We start from the raw sequence: 19,842 nt of genomic DNA on the forward strand, positions 1-19,842 counted from the left end.
CAATAGTGAGCTAGCACCCTCTAAAAGCAACTGCCTCCTGACAGTTGTATGGACTCGGGCCCATTAGTTGGAACCTACAATTCAGCCTTGCGCAGTATAGTGAAGAGGGCTGATGTCAAGAAATCCCCCGCTTTTTTGAAGAGAAAAAGGGTCCCCTTCCCCCTGCCCCAGTACTCTGTTGGACCCCAGCTGTCAGGAAACAATACCCTCCGCCTGATCGACAAACTCATTCCTGAAACTGTTTTTTCTACCTCTTCTCCCTTTTCTCCTCCTGCTATAATGCTTTTTCCATTTTTAACCCACAGCCATCCAAGCTTCCTTCCTCCTTACAAACTAGAGTGATGAATGGCGTTTTAAAATTCCAAACGTGAAAGCATGACTCCTCCAGCAAGCTTGTTTGTCATCATTTATCCTGCACCAAGTTTTGAAAATGGGACATAGCTTTGGAGTTATTTTCTCCTGGTTTTGTCATCAAATTTCTCTAAAGTGTCATGTGTAATCCATCCATCAGATCTTTTTCTGTGGGTGGACATCACTCTACTGGTGCACAGGGATCCATTAGTACAATGCTATGTAAATAATAAAAAAAAACACAGTAAACATAGGCCTCTATAAGGGCAGAATTTCAAGAAAATGTCAATTTTGATACAATTTTCTTGGTGCAATACATGGACACGGCTGAGCAGAGGATAACTGAATATCAAATTAATTTGAAAATGTCCCAGGGAAGAAATCCACATGCATGACAAGCTGCTGTACTGTACGTGGTATTCAAAGTGATTCATACACCAGATGGTTGGGACATGCTTTTCAAAGTTTTGGCTTCATGCTAGCTTGATTGCTACAAGACAAAAAGTGGCGTTGAGCAATAAATCAAAAGAAAAGGTAAAAAAAATACAGCGCTTTCTCTGTGGCAAGGTGTTGAGCACTACTGAACGCAAACAATTACACAACCTTGTGATAACTTCGATATGAAGTAAACAGAGTTTGTGTCAACTTTGAAGCCCAACCTTTCGTTGCACTCGTTGGGACTTCCTCCCAGCTGTCTTGCCATAATCCACCAGTCTGTTTTTGACACCAGTCACTTTTGCTTTAGGAAAGATTGTGGCCTCTAAGTTTCAGTACAATTCAACAGAAGTCACATTAATGCATTAAATATTCATGTGTGCTCGTCTTGCAATAAGACGTGTGCCTTTGGTTTAACCTGCTTTTGTTATTCTCATTCACAGTACCTGCAAATGAAATGGCCTCTTTTGGATGTTCCCGGCTCTGCAGGACTCAAAGATTCCCGATCTCCAACCCCAGGCCATTTAGTGAGTGCACACAGACAAGTCAAGTAAAAACCTTCATTGAAGCATTCAATTGGATCCCCCGATTAAATTTAGTTGCATCTTTAAAAAGACTCCTAAATAGTTCATGTGGCATGTGTTAATTCTCCATGCTTAAGAGAAAAAGAAAGATCTGTTTGAAAACTCCCGCGTGACATATGTCTGAGCATTTGTGCTCAAAAGCCAATCATGCAAGCTTATTGGGGAAATCCATTTACAGTGAATCAAATAAGTGCTTTAATCAAACCACCACCATAATGTCGTTATTTTCCATAACAAAGTTAAATTCTGCCTTTAAATATCCTCGTTCACATCCCTTCACATCACCTCTCACCAGCTGCAGCAGCCAGAGGCAAACGGCTGACTGCTTTGTCTGTCTATATGGCAATAACTCAATTTCTTCCATAAAACTCTAAAGTTTGACTCTTGGTGCCTGTCTTGAACTTTCCCACACAGGTGTGAACCAGACCTCATGGTGTCTCAGTGCAGTCAGACAAAGTATGGCGTCAACAGACCCGTTTGCTTTGTGTTTGGGCTGTGACATGTGGGACTGTAAACATTGGATAACGTTTTTCTATGGGTTTACTTTGGATGAAGCTCTTGGCGTCCATGTCAAGATTCCCACCTGTTTGTCTTGATTGTGAGATCATGCCAGGAACTGTGCGGAGTCATGGCTGAATTATGCTGAAGTGAAGTCACTGCATAGCTTGATCCATTTACAGTACAATAGTCCCTCGCTGCATCACGGTTCGAACATCGTTCCCTCACTCTCACAGTTTTTTTGAAAAATAATTAATAAATGGCTGTTGTTTCGTGGTTGACTGTGGACTAATGGTCTATTATTAATCAAAAAATATTGAAAGACAAGTTATATGTAGTATTGTGGTCACTAGGCGTCAGTGATGTTACATTGATGAGACGTCACATTAAAGAGCTTCTGAGTGTGGAGTGTGCAAGCTGAGCGGTATCCTGTGTTGGAAATGAGCACAACTGTTGGTGTTAACGTTGGGAATAAACCTTAAAGGGAAACTGCACTTTTTGGGGGAATTTCTCCCATCATCCACAATCTTTATGTGAAACATGACCACGCATGTCTTTCCCTTTTCTGTGTGTTCGAAAGAGAGAGAAACAGCTAGCATGTGGGAGCTAAAAATGCACGCAACAGAACACACCTATTTCAACTATAAAGCCCTAAAACCCTCCAAAAAAGCCATCAATGTTCCATTTACATATCTGACCTGTATATAAACCAATGCACAGTGACATTGTTATTGTAGCAGCTAACACGAAGAACTAGTTTTCTGGCGTAGTGAGGTGTGTCCCACGACGTGCATTGTTAGCTCCCTCATGCTAACTGTTTTTCTCTCTTTCGAATGCACAGAAAAGGGAAAGACGTGTGTTCATGTTTCACATAAGGATTGTGGATGATGGGGGGGAAAAAGTGCAGTTTTCCTTTAAAAAGAGTGTCAGACTCTTTATGTCAGGTCGCCATAATATTATCTATGTGTTAATGTGTAATCTTTGCTCCGACACTCCTCAACTTGCTCCATTGTTTCTTTTGTTATGGCGGACTCAGAAATACATGAAGAAAAGCCAACCAATCACAGCTTTGCGGTGTGCGTCGCCGTTGACGTCAAGTTAGAAATTTTTCAGAGGTGCACGTCACGTGCCGCCAAAGGGTTTGTAGGGGACAGAGCGAGCCGGCGTCCCTTACTCTGTGTGCTGTGGCGCTGAAGCATAATTTAGGCTTTAGAACAATGGTCACCAAGCTTTTTGAGCCCAAGATATATATATGCCGAGAAAAAAATAAATAAATGCAATATATATTTAAATTACATATGAAATTATATTTACTTATATACACTTATACACACTTATTTTGTAGAATGTAACGTATTTAAATCTTTGTCTTTAAATACAAACCTGTGTTATTGTTGGTTGTTGTTGTCAACATTTCAGCCTGTTCTCATTGTGCCTTTTGCTCAATTTTTACAATTTTTGCTATTTTTTTAAAATGTTATTTTATTTCTGCATTGATGAAATGACAAATGAGCCACAGGCCGCAGATGGTCCCCGAGCCGCACTTTGGCTTCTCCTACTTTTGTGGATCTTCGTTGGGGTCGGGCTTGTGGCGTCGGCTCTACTGTATGAGCAAACTATAACTCGGCTTGTTGGCTCAGTGTTATCGGCGAGCGATGGTGGCTGAGGAGAGAGAGAATATGCTTTACAATAGTCAGCCAGCTCAAAGGTTTTTTTGGAGGTGCACATCTATGCAGATATATTTGTGCGTTAATTTTGAGGTAGGAAAGGCACATTTTGAGACACATTAACTTCCAATAATTACTGTTGTGTTTAGGCACATCACTGCACTCTGTCACTCTCTCTCTCTCTCTCTCTTTCGCTTGTCACTGAGCACTTGTTGTTGTGGGGTGAGCCAAGGAGAGCGCTGGCACCTCCAGCTGGGTTTTGGGGACTGGGCTTGCAGGTTCCCTGGAGAGTGAGGAGGCGTACGTGCGTGTTCAGTGGTCAATATGCGTGCCTGTTGGTCGCTCTCCGGGACAGGAGGGCCCTAATGTAATAGTATATTATTTTTCGAATATTCTTGCGATCGACCGGCAAAGTCCCAAAGATAGACTCGGAGCTCGAGATCGACGGGTTGGTGACCTCTGCTTTCGAGTCACACATAAGTAAAGAAGCTGTTGTGACTCAGCCGCTTGACCTCAGATACCGTTTCAAGACATGCTTGCTGAATTTGTGGTTGATTTGCTGAATCCCATAATCGCAGTGATGCGCATGACAATGTCCTCATTGAGTGCAGTCAATGGGAAACTGTTATGGAGGGGATAATGTTGGCTTGTGGGAATCCAGCACTGACTTTTGTCTCAATAGAAACCAATGATAATTATTTTATTAGAAAAAAGTCCTGACCTGACAGTGACCCTGATGAACATTTCTATTTAGTTTTGATGTAGCGTACTGATTTTGAAGCGAAGATGACATATGATTTCTATTTTCAATATTTTGGATTTTTCAATATTAATGTAATGCCTTAGAATGAAACTATTCAAACTTCAGTAATCGCTTGCTAAATCGTGGTTCGAATATCACTCCCTCACTATGTTGCGGCTGCCCAAATAATAATTAATTAATTATCTGTGTTTCGTTGTTGACTAAGGCCTATTATTGGTCAAAAAATATTGAAAGACAAGTTATATATAGTGGTCACTAGGCATCAGTAATGTTATGAGACATGACATTAGATTACATGACCTTTCACACGACATGCTAGCAGAGCCGACATGCCATGGCTGAGATCGAGTGAAAAAAAGCTTCTCCTCTCATTCCATCTGGAAGTGGTAAGTTTTTCTTTTTTGTCCTCCTTCCCCACTCTGTTGGAAACACTTTCTTAAGTTTAGAAAAAGTACATTGGAGCGGCAAACTAGTTAGCTCAGTAGCTTGCTATGCTAGCGCCGGCCGTCTGTTATGTCCCTGCAGTGATTCCGTAGCCAGAGCAATGTGATGTAAACAAATAATAACAGGAGTGTAAAAGTGACTATCCATCCATCCATTTTCTATGCCGCTTATCCTCATTAGGGTCGCGAGGGTATGCGGGAGCCTATTCCAGCTGACTTCGGGCGAGAGGCGGGGTACACCCTGGACTGGTCATGTAAAAGTGACTATTGGGTTATTTCATGTCTAACTGAAAGTCATAAACAGGTTCTGTAGGGTGTAACTATGAAAATGTTCAATTTATTACCACTGACTCATATATTGCAGAAATTCGTTTCACGCAGTTGGGTCTGGAACCAATTAACGAGGGATTACTGTACCACATTTAAGTATAGTGGAACCTTGGTTTTTGTATGCCTCAGTTTTCGGCAAAACATATTGGCACAAATACTACAAATACTCGGTTTTCTGTCTGTCTCGGTTATCGTACGACCTATCTCTGTGAAGAATGGATAGTGGTTCGTTTAGAGTTGGGAGTTTTGCTACCCACTGATCGATGAACAACTCTGTGTCTATCTCCTTCCTTCCTCCTTTCAAGCACTGCATTGTGTGCTGATGAGGCGTTCAAGCGCACGGTGTATTTCTGAGTGTAAATAATAATAATACTAGGAGTTAGAGGAATCTGTGATTTAAAAGAAAAATTTAAAAAGAACAAATTGTGAATTTTGCCATTCAGCTCCTTAGAGTTTCCTTGAAACCACCTTTATTTAGACTACCTGCTACCTGCTCTCAATTAATATATCAATAAGTCAATAGTGTTAGTCTCACACTAACTTTAGAGTTCTATTAACTGAAATTAAAAAGTAATAATATGATACTGTATGACTAATATGAAAGAATACAACTACTGTATGAAGTCATAAAAATCAGCTCTGCATAACGCACTAGGCATCTATAACACAACTGCTCTTTCTCAGCAATAAAAACAGCAAACATATCAAAATAATAACAGATTATTGTGCAAATTGTCACTTCTCTTCACTTGACTGGTCAGGATGACTCGCCTGCAGATGCCGCTTCAAGTTTGTTGTGTTTTTAGCGGTGATAATCGCTCACATGATTTACAGTGCCTTGTTCTCCATAGAGTTCAACGTTAAATGTGTCCACGTGTCTCCTCTTTCTCTTTCTCCCAGCCGTGGACATAGTGCCGCATGTAACTTCTTACAACATTGCAGCATACAGTATCGTTTTGACTCCGACAGCGTAACCTCACAAAGAGAGTAGTTCTGATTGGATCTCTTCTGTAACTCACCCCCTCTCCCACACACAGCTAAAGTAGCTGTGATTGGATGTATTCTTAACTTGTCCCTACCATGTAGAAGACAAAATTACATACGATAGGATTTCATTCACCTCTGTTGACAAATTTGATGGTCACAGCTACTTTGAAAAATATCGCTTCAATGATAAGAACTGTAATTATGAATTATTGCATTGACCATCATTTTGTGTCATTTGTTCATTTTTAAATGAAAATATTGCACATGATCTCAAATTAGAGTATTTAATTTTTGTTTGAAAAGTATTTTTTAGTAGGGCTGTCGAAAATAGCACGTTAACAGCGGTAACTAATTTATTTAGTTAATTACATAATTTTTTTTGGTGTAATAAAGGCATACACATCATGGCAAGCCACACCTCTATGCTATGACGACAGACGGCGGCACAGTGTCAAGTCCCCACAAACTCACACAGAGTCCGACGCTCTTTTATAACTGTATTCTGACCTGAGCACATCAACAGCAGTGCAATTCCAACATCATATATGTATCTCCAACACTCAAGCACGACTCTAGTCCGTTCATCCTGGGAACGACACTTCCTCATTGTCACCAGACAACCGCGAGATGCACGGACACGCTGAACATTACAACATTTTTATTATGCGTGTATGTGTGGTCTAAATAAACAGAAAAACAAAGAAAAACAATAATTAGGTATTGTTATCACTCACTTTGTAGCTCTTAATGCAGACGTACAATTAGCTACATTTAAGTATGCTCGGAAATCCCAGAAAATATACTCAAAACATGTGAATTCCACTTAAACGACGTCATAGTAACATGGTTAAAGTGAGATTCAAGTGTTGTGATACTATTAAAGAAACTAGTGTTAGGTAAATAGATTTTCAGAGATGTGTGGTATCTTAGCTTGATTTAAATTTTCAGTTTATTTGGAGCTGTTAATAAAAATTGTATATAATCTTGTCATTTATCACTCTTTAACTAAAATACAGTAAAAATGTACATTTTTCAGACACAGTTACACATCGTGATTAATCATGATTAATTATTGATTTTGTTGTGCTGGAAGGATTTGCTGTGCGCTGAGAACACAAGACCAGTGCGCGACTGCACACATGCAGCTTAGAGGGAACATTGTGTGAATGCTGAATTGAAAATATGTGGGGCTCCACTGTACATGGATATTTTTTTTAAATTAAAATAAAAAAAAAATAGACTGAATATAGTACATCTGTATTGCCTTAGTCATTGATAAGTAGACAACGATAATGGCAGTAGATAAGTATCTCAAGCCTCTTATTGCCTCTCAATAAATACATTTGTTTCAGAAGGGTCAAGTCATTGCCATGCATCAAGCATGAGAAAACACCTCAGGCAGGGGTGCTCACACTTTTTTAGCCTGCGAGCTACTTTTAAAATGACCAAGTCCCAAAGATCTACCTACTACTATAAATATAGAAAGTATATATATTTACTATATTTATTTAAAAAAATATATGAGTAGGTATTTATGTAGGTTATACATGTATATCAGGAGTGCACACACTTTCTCAGCATGCAAGTACAAGTCAAAATGATCTACCTCTTTCTATAAAACATATAACATACACAAAATGTAAACAGTAAACTCTGAAATTCTATTGTCAATATAAATGATTTAGATTAGTATTAAGTTTACAGGTAATCAAAGTAGTTGCTATCATAATTCACTTCAATATGGAAATAAAGATAATTACACATAACTCCTAAATAGTTGTGTACATAACCAGAGTACTGGTAATATGTCAGTCAAATTAGCTATGTATCGTTCATTAGGGCACACAGTTCATGTATTACATCCAGTTAGCATTTGCTATCAAACATTAGCGACATACAAGAATTTTAAATGATTATGCAAAAGACAGTGCGGCCGAAGTCAAGGCAACATATTGAAAAGGTTTCACCAATGGGCACATTTTTAATTTCATCATGAAATAATAGTTTGAGAAGCCAACGTGTAGAAAACACTGATTTCTGTAGTAGAGTTCATGACGTGAAGCAAAGCCAGTAAACAATACACTTTTTTTCTACGTAACTAGCCGCTACAAGTGAACAGATAACTTTTGTTATAGATATAGACATCTTACCGCAGAGTTAGTTCATCCATAATCAGAATCATAAAGAAGAAAGTTGCATCTTCGTGTATAGCTCGTCAGTGTGCGTAATCGTGATGAAGGAAAATCCTTATTGGGTAACTACTTTTACTATTCACTCGTCATGCTGTGTGATGGGCCAGTCACACACAGTGACCGCCCCTCCCTAGACAGACTCCCGACAGCCAGAGAGAGGAGTACGCCGTACATTTGACAAGACAGAGTGGAACACGGCTCGTGTCATGTTGGTCACTTCCGGTGTTTTGCTTTTTTTCCCCCCGTCTGCTTGCTTCTAATTTGGCTTGTGATATAAAGTCAGTTGGAAAACTTTGCTTGTCGTGGTGCCTTTGAGAAAACTACAGTGAACAAGGCTGACAAATTAGTTCCCTGTTTGCCATCAATGGATGTTTGCATGAATCACCAACTTCACACAGATCATTAAAAAATACATAATAAAGTCTTACAGTCTTACACATATACACAGTACATCCGTGTCAGTTTCAGACTCAAAATAATGTAATGATTGAAGCACCACCAATTCAGTTTAAACCACGCCCACTTCTGTTATATGCCCCACCCACTCCGTGTACAGATACGGATACAGATAATTTAGATGGGTGAACACATACAGATACAGATAGTAGTGTACTCGATCATCCCTAATGTAAACCATTAATTAAAAATAACTCACTGCATTGCAGAAAGTTGGGTTTTAAATAGTTGGTCAAAGCAAACCATCACAATGGTGATTTTTTTCTATGCCTCTGAGGAGCACCATAGCCACAACCACAACCTCCATTTGACTGCTATTGGCATGTAGCATTCTCATCCTCTACCCATACAGCTAAGCAATCTGAAATGACCGGAATCACTCCCTAGCATTTCGGAGGCACACAGCGTTTGGCCAACAATCGAATTAGAGATTGCGATGTGTGAAAAATGGAGAGACCAACCTATTTTGGGAATCTGACTGTTTTAGTACATTTAAAGGTAAGTGACTATCACAAGTAAAAGAGGTAGTCACTATGCTTGATCTGATGACCTTTGAGCAGAGACTCTTATTGGGTACCCTATGCACAATGGATTGAAAGTGTCCTTACACCTCACTCTGAGCCCAGAGCCCACATGCTCCTCGTGTGTCTAGATTCTGACAGGGAGCCAGGTTGATTATGTGCTCATTACACCAGTTGAGCAGTGTGGGTGTGGGAGGGGAGAGGCAGGCTGTCTCTCCAGGCCTGCAGGCTCCCTAGGCCGATAACACCGCACTAATGAGAGCAAGGGGAACGGGTGGGCACCCATGGGGGTCCAAGGATTACTGCCCAGGGCGAAAAGGGAGCCAGAGAGAGACCTGAGGAGAGGGTGAGGATACACCAGTCAGAAGAGTACTCATTTGAATGCATGGCATGTGTTAAATCTTAGATTAGCAAGTAGTCTACTAGTTTTCTATAGAACTGTAAATTATGTGCATCTCTGTGACTAAGCCGCTTGTATGAGGCCTGCTCAGTCTAATGTATTTACTGTATCTGTACATCAGTAATGTGATACAGTTGCCGCCTTAAAGTTTTACATGCTATAAAGATTTGCTCTCATTCATTCATTTTCGGCTGCTTATCCTGTTCAGTATCATGGGTGAGCTCATCCCAGCTGACTGCAGAGGAGGCAGAGTACACCATAGACTGCCCGCCATGCAATTACAGGGTACACATAGACAAACAACCATTCACACTCACATTCATATGCAGTAAATGGGAAATTTTGAGTCTCCAGTTAACCCAACATGCGTGTTCTTAGACACTGGGAGGAAACTGTAGTACCCGGAAAAAAAACAATGTGGGTAAGAACAAGCAGGAAACTGTAGTACCCGGAAAAAACCCATGTGGGAAAGAACAAGCAAACTATTTGAACCCCGGATCAACTGACTGTGAGGCAGAATTGCTAAACACTTTGAAGAATTCTCTTCGATCAATGTTATCATTTGCTCCTAACCAAGATAAGTGCAATAAGGGGTGGGCAAATTGAAAATCATAGCAATTTTGCAGATAGGAATGTAAGGGAAACCATCCTTGTGAATGTGCAGGTTGGGTCCATAGGGTCTGTATGCTAATCAAAGCCTCCTCCGGCCTGAGATTCTCAATTATTCAACAGACAGGCTTGTTTAGCATTCACTTGGTATTGCATTTGGTAGTAACAATAGTGGTAGAAGGATTGGGAAGAAAGGAATAAGTGCTTCTGTGAGCATACAGTAGCTGTCACTACCAGGTAAACAAACACGCACACACCAAAAGTCCACATATGAGGTCGGGTTCAATTGGTGACCTCTTCATGAATAATCAAATGCGCTGCAGGGCCAGGTGATCCAGTATGGGGAACTTGTCATCCCATCAGTGGGGCTAAGTTAGACCAGTGAGAAGAGGTGCTGCTGTAGGAATTATGAGCACATCCTTGTCTAAAACACAGTGATTCACAGTCGTTCACACTGATTTGATAATGATGTCTGAGCATGGCGCTCACTGAGGTTATTCTGCCACTTGCAGTAATTTATCCACAAGAGCTCTTCTTTTTGTCAATAGCCTCTGCTGTCATACTGGATTATTGCAATTGTGACTCTTTAATGACTGACCAGTCTTTGACCTTCAGATATTTATCCAATCACAGTTTGAATATGGGTAGATACTTCTTTGACATTAATATAAGAATTGCCTTCTTTGTTGGAGTGTTGTATAAGGGCAATCGCAATAAAGTCAATAAGACACCTGGACCTGTCAGCAAGTCATAAGTCACTTAGTCACCAAATTCTCTTGAGTATTTGAAGTGGTAGCATTCCAGGGATACTTTTCCCTTCCCTGCATGCATCAGCTCTCTGAGCTTGACAATGACTTAAGTGAATTCATTGAAAATTGTCAAAATTATATGTTTACTAGCTTTTGACTATTTCAACGGCTCTTTGAGGAGAAGACTGTGGAGAATTTCATGCTTTGTGTTGGACTGGGAAACAACCAGGATTCATCATGAAATGAAAGGCTTTGGGAGGACTGAACTGAATACTGATCTTGGATCTGTAGTCACAGGACACAGGATCCCTCTCATAAAAGGAAAGGAAACCATACTTTTATTGTTGTTGTAATGGTACAAATTATTCTTTTTTATATCGGAAGAATATTTGTTGTTTTTGTTACAGTTTTTATTAGCCAACCAAATTCTGTGATTTAAGGCCATGTTTGGATCCCATATATGCTTTGCTGATTTTGTATGCCCCCTTAATTAATTTAATGACCATTGGGAAATTTCACACCACATGTTGGCGACTGCAGTATTATGACGCCACTCTGCTCTTTATTATTTTAACCCTAGAATATTGCTGCCATTGACCTTTTCTGGGGGAATGGCCAGACATAAAGCAGACGTAAAGCTTACGTTGTCTTTTGGAGGGGTTGATTTTAGAGATATACGACACGGTCAGTTTCCCTCTCACGTCCGTTTCCTGTTGCCGTTGACAAACAAGGCTTGGATTTCTCAGCATGCCAGGCATTCTTTTCACCCTGTCTTTCCTGGAGTTTTGAAAGGCCTCTGAGCCTCCCACCCAGAATTGCCAAACATAAAGACACACAAAGCTGTGGGGTTATTCAGTTTGTTCTAAGCTCTCTTCCCCATCGGCTGTTTGCCTAGTAATTCAATTCAGATGTGCAGGATCCAAAAACATGTTTGCTTGAATGAAATCCACCCCTCCACCCACTTTGACTAAGGACTGTGCTTTTCTTAGCGCCGTTCCAAGTTGGACAGCCAACAGAGGTACTGCCACCTCGGCCCTAGTTAGCTTCAGAACCTCTAAGGTTGAGACAGACATCTTTTCTCTGCACTGGCTGCTTTGCTGTTTGCTTTTTTCCTTTAAAACTTCCTGTTACTATGTCCTATCACTGCAGGACCAGTACTGGCTGTTTTTACTTACTGGCTAAGAGGTATGCACCACTCCAGACTTGTTTGCAACAAGCACTTCTATGTAAAGAGCATGGTTTCTGTCTGTCAGTATAGATACCATCTGGTTCCAGGTTGCTTGTTATCTGTCCTATCAGGTAGATGTTTATTTTTAAAACATAGCTCACATTACCTGTGGTTTCCTTCATACACTTTGCTTGTGGGTCATGAATAATAGTATATGAAGTTGTCATGGGCTATAGTAATATTGTGTCCACAAATATAGCAAGTCAACTAAGTCACTGTTACATGACTGTTTAGTTTAGAGCTGTGATTAAGACATTAAGCTTCTCTGACTGAACATTTCAACATTTTTACCAACTCTGTTGAAAAGTGAAAGAAATGAATCACCCTTATTTAAATAACAAATTATCAGAAGAAAGAGAATTGGCCATCGCTGCCTTTACCCTATAAAGTAGGCCAGAATTGTTTTGTCGTATTGTCAGGCTGCTGAACTGAAAGGCAGCTACGAGTTGAAAGTAGTGCCTTCAAACTTTGAAATATGTTTAGAGCTCACGATTGGCGTATTCCAGGCAATGAATTATTAATAGCCAGCATTTAAAATTCTCACTGAACTGCTTCCCAAAATGTGTTGGCACCCAGGTCTAGAGGTCTCAAAAAGCCATCACAATATAGGGAAAATTCCAACGTATCGTACACCAAGTAGAACAACAAAGCACAACTCAAATTATACATGACATGTGGAACCTGGGATTCCAACCAAGCAGTTTACAATAATTTTGGCTCGAATCCTCATCAAAGCTTCTGTTTCGTTGTGTTTTTAGTGCCTGTACATTGACCTTAAATGATCTGGGTCTCTGGAAATGTAGAAATCCCTGAGCAAAGGGATCTTAATATATCCATGTTTGACACCAGTAAATATTTTCTTCTCCATCTGGCATCACCAGAATCAAAGTTTGCTTTAGACATCGCAGAAACCAATTTACTTAAGATTTAAAAGGAGGAAAAGGCTGGTCCATCCTTAAAAACGGGAGAAAAAAATAGCATGGCCGAGATTTGGAACAATTCTAAGCAGAGTGAAGCAACAGCGTGTACAAATGTCTCAATGCAAACCTTGTTTCACTGCAGACCACGCTGGAGAGACGAGAGGTTGGGAAAGGGGTGGGGAGGGATATTGAAGAAAGGTTAGTCTGGAGGAACAAGACTCTTTTTTCCCCCACCCCTTGACCCTCCCATGTGACTAGTTGAGCCAACAAGTGCTCTATTCAGCAGGCAGCAAGGGGAAATGACTGCTAGGCTGAGCGCTGCCTAATGAGAGACGCTGGTTGTTGTTGTTCGCTTCATCTTTGTTGGAGTCATAACGCTGGTCATGTCTTATCAAAAGATCCCCATTTTTCATTGTGATGCAATATTTGTGTGAAAAAAGAACCATGCGAGTGATGCAAGCAAAGGCAGTTTTCATCTTAGGACTAAGTGTTCTCCACAAGTGCTACGTTTTTCTGACCTTGTATTTTTGTGAGATTGGGGTCGTGATACAATATGGCAGTATATATATATATATATATATATATCTCCATCCATTCGAGTCAATTTCCCACATATCTGTCAACTGACTGCTGTCAGACTGAGTGGGAGAGGATGTCTCCAGTTGTTTACCAGCATGAAGTTTACCTTTGCCCAATTGTGTTTGTGGGTTACTGGTGTGACGTTTGGACTTGGTGGTGCTGTTGTTTTTCTAGTTGGACTGAACAAACAGTTCTTTCCTCAGCTAAATGGCTGTAATGGTCTTGGCATGTGTCTGCAAGGCTTTTTAAGTGTTCCTTGGTTAGGATCCAGATTGCATCAGCAGAACGGTCAAACACACACTTAACGTGACGGCCTTTCATAAATGAAAAAAATATTCTTTTGATGTTTATCAAACACCACCCAACGGATATTTTATGTAATGTATGCAATAGGAAAGTGCGTGCTAGCTACAAGCACATTATGTCTGCTATTTTGAAAATTATGCTTGTCAAGAATCACCTCCAAAATATATTTTTCTTGCATCCACAGTCCAATAAAGTTCCTGTAGTGCAGCATGCCCACCATGTCCACCCGCTGACGCCCCTCATCACCTACAGCAATGAACACTTCTCTCCTGGCACGCCACCATCACACCTCTCTCCAGAAATACTCGACCCAAAGACAGGTAAAGTCACCAGGGATGAAAAGAATGCACGTAATTTAATAAAAAGCTTGACAAAACTATTGCTTGAATTCACACGAAAAGTAGTTAGTTAAGGCACTAGTTAAAAAACAATAAAATAATGGAAGGAAAGGCGGCTACGCTCCTTGTACTGAGCTCAAGTAACAGGCGTGTTTATTCAAAGCTGTGTTGGTTTGGTTTAGTTTAGTTCCGGATGCGAAAATAAATAAGCATTTTTCTGAATTTAAATGTAGATATTGTTGGAATTCCATGCCCATTAAATCTGCTCTCTTTAAGAGTAACGACTATGTACATGTACTGCATTTTGAACACTTGTTTTTTTTTTCCTTGTGTCTCTGGCATCTGTAGGTATTCCTAGGACACCTCACCCATCAGAGCTCTCTCCGTACTACCCCTTGTCTCCCAGTGCTGTTGGTTCTATCGCCCACCCCCTGGGATGGCTCATGCCACAGTAAGTTTCTTCTGGAGCAGTGTTTATTTTAAAGCTGAAACAACAATGCTCTAGACTCTGAATACGGTTATCCATATCCAAATAAAAATAATGATAATTTAGCAGTTACCCACAGGAAACAATAAACATTTATGAATTATGTCACGACTCGTGGAATCAATTGCAACAGTGCTTTTGCACAAGCAGGGGATTTGAGTTGATGAGTAAGGGATTAGTTCTGCTGGGTTCTGCTGTGGGCTGTGTGGGATCCAACTCACATATCCCTTACTCTCTCCCTCTATCTCCCAGGCAGGGCCAGCACATGTACTCCATCCCTCCGGGGGGATTCCGTCACCCCTACCCAGCACTAGCAATGAATGCATCCATGTCCAGGTGAGTGGATAGAATTCAACAACACCCCTACCATCCCAGAGGGAGAAATGTTATATCTGCTGCTTCCATGACATCCTGCAATCAGAGTTGGTGGAGTTGGTGTTGTTCAAAAAATCAATGGCAGGTGTGCCATTTTAAAGCTCAAGTATTGATAAAGGCCAACTATTCAAGAAGGCAGCAATAATAATGTATAGTATTTGAAAGATAAAAGTGAGTTTGAGACAAATTATAGGATGTCAGATCCCAGACTGCCACTGTTGTTAGGACTACAAAGGCAAGTAGGCCTTCTTAAATAGATTGAAGAAATTATTGACATTCAGTACAGCTTTCCGGTATTTTCTCTCGAGCTAAAAGTGGGTGGTGAGGCCAATGTTCTGAGGCTCTCAACAACATGCGCACATACTAGGGAGATGAAAGGACTGAGAGTGAATCAGAACAAATCACAGCTCATCTGAACCAACATACTTTATCTGAGTAAACTCTGGCTATCACTCACAATGGATGTGCACGTAGTCCTGAGGTGATAGTAGAAAAGTAAAGAACAAAGGGTTTCAACCGAACATGTCACATAGAAAACTATACCACAAGTATTTTTCAAATACAAAATGTATTTTATGTCTGCCAAATTATTTACCAAGCCAAACGATAAAAATGTAAATGTACATTTCAGTTACAAATTGTGAGTTATCAGGCACTTAAAAAGTATTTACGATCTTTATTTGTGAACTTGACTACGTAAAATTATTTGATATGAACTGCAACAATATTTGGAGTAATATATCACTTGACACACTTATACACTGTCAATATATATTGCATTTATTTAGACAGTTTGTGACCTTTTGCATTTCACGACACCAAATATTTCCCAAATCACTGAAACAACCTCCATATTAGGGAAAATGCTGAGTCAGTCAGTGTGCATTTTAAGATAAAGCTGCTGACTCTGGATTTAACTCATGAGAGTAACAATGCTGCATTGTGTATTGTCTGTCATGATACATGCAACATACTCAAGACTTAAAATTCAAGAATTGTCCAATCTAACAGGGCCTCATGATAGTTTGGTTATGGTGCCTAATTTCTCTCACAGTGCTTCATTGTATAACGTATTGGGAAAAATCGAGAGATACTTTAGAAAGGTGTCCTTTGTGGAAAGCTGTATGAACACTCTTCCTGGCTGGTCTGGAACGTGGCAAGGAAAGTGGTTTCAGGTGTCATGGCCATGCTGTCGCCCTGGTAACAACACACTTCACTTTCTCAAACCACTGCTGAATAAAGGGGCTTTTGAAAAAGTCTTTATTTCAACAAAAAAGCAAGCATGTAACTCATTGTGTGTACGGTTTTAGTCTAGACAGACGCAGACAGACACTTAGCGTGTTTTTCAAGGTGAGGGAGGGCAGTTATTTGGCATGTGCGCTAAACTTTTTCATGCTGGGTTAACATAATTGCCCCCACCTCCCTTTCTCCCCTCAGCTTGGTGTCCAGTCGTTTCTCCCCTCACATGGTGACTCCACCACCGCACAGCCTCCACCAAACTGGCATTCCCCATCCTGCCATTGTGTCGCCAGCCATCAAGCAGGAGCCCAACAGTGACAACACCACCCCCTCAATGCATGCGTAAGATTCATTTGACTGTTTTTCCTCCTTTCCTGTTTGCAGTACCAGTCACATTATTAACATCATCTCTTCAATGTCTTGGATCAGCAGGAAATCTCCCATCCCTCCCAAGAAAGAGGAGGACAAGAAGCCTCATATCAAAAAGCCTCTGAATGCTTTCATGCTGTATATGAAGGAGATGAGAGCCAAAGTAGTGGCGGAGTGCACTCTGAAAGAGAGTGCTGCCATCAACCAGATCCTTGGAAGACGGGTAAGTGGCACTGACAGAGATTGGTGTGTTTTTATCTTTTGTCCACTGGGATGTTGACTAAACCTTTGATATATGCTATTTGTCCACAGTGGCATTCCCTATCAAGAGAGGAACAAGCCAAATACTATGAGTTGGCTAGAAAAGAACGGCAACTCCATTCCCAGCTCTACCCTGGATGGTCAGCAAGAGATAACTATGTAAGTAGGACAATTTCATATGACATTAGTGCTCATTTTCAAATTGGATTTGTTCTTCGTTGACTGCGACAATCAACACACATTTTAAGCTTTTTTCCCGGGTTTCTGCAGGGAAAACGAAAAAAGAGGAAGAGGGACAGTAAAACTGACTCAAAACCGGAAGGTAAGGAGCCGATCACTTGTTTTTATTGCCTTTCTCAAACAAGTTCTCAAGTGCTAATCTACTAATATGACTCTGCCTACTTTTGGCAAGCAATATTTCATCACTAACACTTTTTTAATCTATACTTTGACAAGCAGCTTATGAGGTACAGTGCCAATAGTGGCAGGTATGTCTGCAATAACTAAAACAGAAGTTGCCTAGAATCATAAGGGCTATCTACATTTGCGTGTTCAGTGTATCATATTTTGAATCATTCATTTGTACCATGTGAATGTTTAACATTTCTTTCACTTTGCAAGTTCAATGTTTCATTGCTACCATCGCCACTGTTTTAATAATCACTCGTTGACTTCTGTCACTAGTGGCATTGAGGGACGTGTACCAGATTTTAAGCCAGCACCAGATCCATAATTGAAGCGCCTCCATCTCTTCTTTGTGTTCCCCAGACTTCTCAATAAGAAGCAAGAAGCAGTGCGTTCAGTACCTGCCCTCAGAGAAGATGTGTGACAGCCCAGCGTCTTCCCACGGAAGCATGCTGGATTCACCAGCCACCCCCTCTGCAGCTCTGGCCTCCCCTGCTGCTCCTGCGGCCACTCACTCCGAGCAGGCCCAGCCACTATCGCTCACCACCAAACCGGAGGGACGCATGCACCACCACTTTTCTGTACTCGGAAAGGCTTCTGGATCTACGTCTTCCTCCTCCTCATCCTCTTCATCTTCCTCCCAACCAGCCATCTCTATCCCTATTGGTACTTCAGGAAGCCAGTCGACCCCACCCATCCTGACTCGGCCGATCCCCTTCACCTCTCTGCACCCTTCCATGCTATCGCCCCCTTCTCCTTTCCATCAGGCAGCCCTTCACTCCCATCATGCCCTGTTCCAGTCACAGCCCCTCTCCCTGGTTACCAAACCAACTGAATGAATCTGAAAAAACAATTTTTCTAGCATTTATTAAGCTGTATATTGCTTTTCCTTAAGCTAGGTAGTCAAGCAACTTTTTTAAAAATAATGAAAAGGAAGAAATATTATTGGTCAATATTTGACTGTCTCCTTTTCTACTCAATGAAACAAAATGTATTTTTTGTAAAGTTCACTGCAGAACCAGTTTTGTTTTGATGCATTTATCCAATGAACCTCTTGTATAAAAGAACCAATGTACATATCGTTTCTTTATAAAAACAAAAATCGAACAAAAACACATTTTCTTTGTAGCCAAAATCTGATTAATGTTAGTGTTGTGTTTTTTTGTCCTTCAGCTGGCCAATAATTTGGAAGCCCTGTTTTCAATTCACAAGTGTGTGCCCCTTCTTTGACATGTTAAATAAACATTTGAAATGGTTTCTTACAGCAAATGTTTCTTTCCGTCTTTTAATGTGTTCAGTACATATACATACACATACATCTAATCAGATATACAGTATGTTTACAATTTGTAGTAGGTAGGATTAATATTCTTATAATCATGACTACAAAAGTGTCGCTTTATTGTGTTATTTTATGATAGTCACACTTAAATAGAATAACGGCCTAGAATGCCATTGTCTGTTTAGCTCTGAACGGGAAACAGATACATAAAAATCTCGCTGATGCTGCCACAGTTTAATGTTTAATAACACACAATTAGGCTAACCACACTGGAAAATAGGAACCTGAATCAGGGTGACAACATTTCAAGGCTGAAATAAACACAAATAAAATAATAATGAACATCTGCTCCTTCTCAACATACCGTGCACCATATCAATGATATAAAAGCGTGTCAGCATTGTCCCAGCACAGTAAAAACCTGCATGGGATCCCTGGTCCTCTTGCACTTTTACTGCATCTTTATTCACCATTGGGTGTGCAGCTTAGACATTGATTAATTCCTAGGTAATGGGATGTAGCCCCTGGGATCTCATTAGACATTTCAATTAGTGAAAAACACACAAGGTAGGTTGCAATTTTTGGTCGCTTCGGAGATGAGGAGTTATGCCAAAAATGGGACAATTATGCAGGAGCAGGGGGACTAACATTGACAAATACACTGACATACTCCTCCCCACCTTCCCACTTCTGGAGCCAGGGCTGAGAAACCAACTGGTTCAATGGATATATGTGGTCAATAAACCCACACACCAGCATTATCATTTCGTCTGTGTGTGTATACTGAAAGGCCACAACATTATGACCACTTGCACAATGTAATGATATCCAATACTAGAGCCGTATTAAACATTCAACCTGTGTTTGATATTGTTTTAATACAGTGAATTACATCATACTGACAGGTATTTCTAAAATTCTGACTCTTATGGAAACCAGAAATATTCTAAACATTTCAGTGTGATGCGGTGCAGGTCTACATCACTGCAAATTACAGCCATAAGCTCATTGTTGTATGAATGACCATGACAGTGTCAGTCAAAACTGAGCATTGTTATCTTTACAAAT

General features: G+C 40.5%; 1 protein-coding gene across 3 annotated transcripts in view; it reads left to right on the forward strand.

Annotated features, from left to right (window-relative positions):
• Positions 1–18,761, forward strand: part of tcf7l1b (transcription factor 7 like 1b) — a 41,311-nt gene extending 22,550 nt beyond the window's left edge. For 2 of the 3 annotated variants that reach the window (XM_054773619.1, XM_054773621.1), the window contains exons 4-12: positions 1,230–1,313; positions 14,203–14,338; positions 14,705–14,807; positions 15,096–15,179; positions 16,656–16,799; positions 16,887–17,049; positions 17,139–17,246; positions 17,358–17,409; positions 17,856–18,761. In XM_054773619.1, coding sequence (XP_054629594.1) covers positions 1,230–1,313; positions 14,203–14,338; positions 14,705–14,807; positions 15,096–15,179; positions 16,656–16,799; positions 16,887–17,049; positions 17,139–17,246; positions 17,358–17,409; positions 17,856–18,331 — 1,350 coding nt within the window. In that variant the 3' untranslated portion in view covers positions 18,332–18,761. The remainder of the gene's footprint in view (positions 1–1,229; positions 1,314–14,202; positions 14,339–14,704; positions 14,808–15,095; positions 15,180–16,655; positions 16,800–16,886; positions 17,050–17,138; positions 17,247–17,357; positions 17,410–17,855) is intronic. The other variant, XM_054773620.1, reaches the window with a different exon arrangement.
• Positions 18,762–19,842: the final 1,081 nt, after the last annotated feature.

This window comes from Dunckerocampus dactyliophorus, chromosome 4 (assembly GCF_027744805.1).
Source record: "Dunckerocampus dactyliophorus isolate RoL2022-P2 chromosome 4, RoL_Ddac_1.1, whole genome shotgun sequence".
NCBI classification, from domain to species: Eukaryota; Metazoa; Chordata; class Actinopteri; order Syngnathiformes; family Syngnathidae; genus Dunckerocampus; species Dunckerocampus dactyliophorus.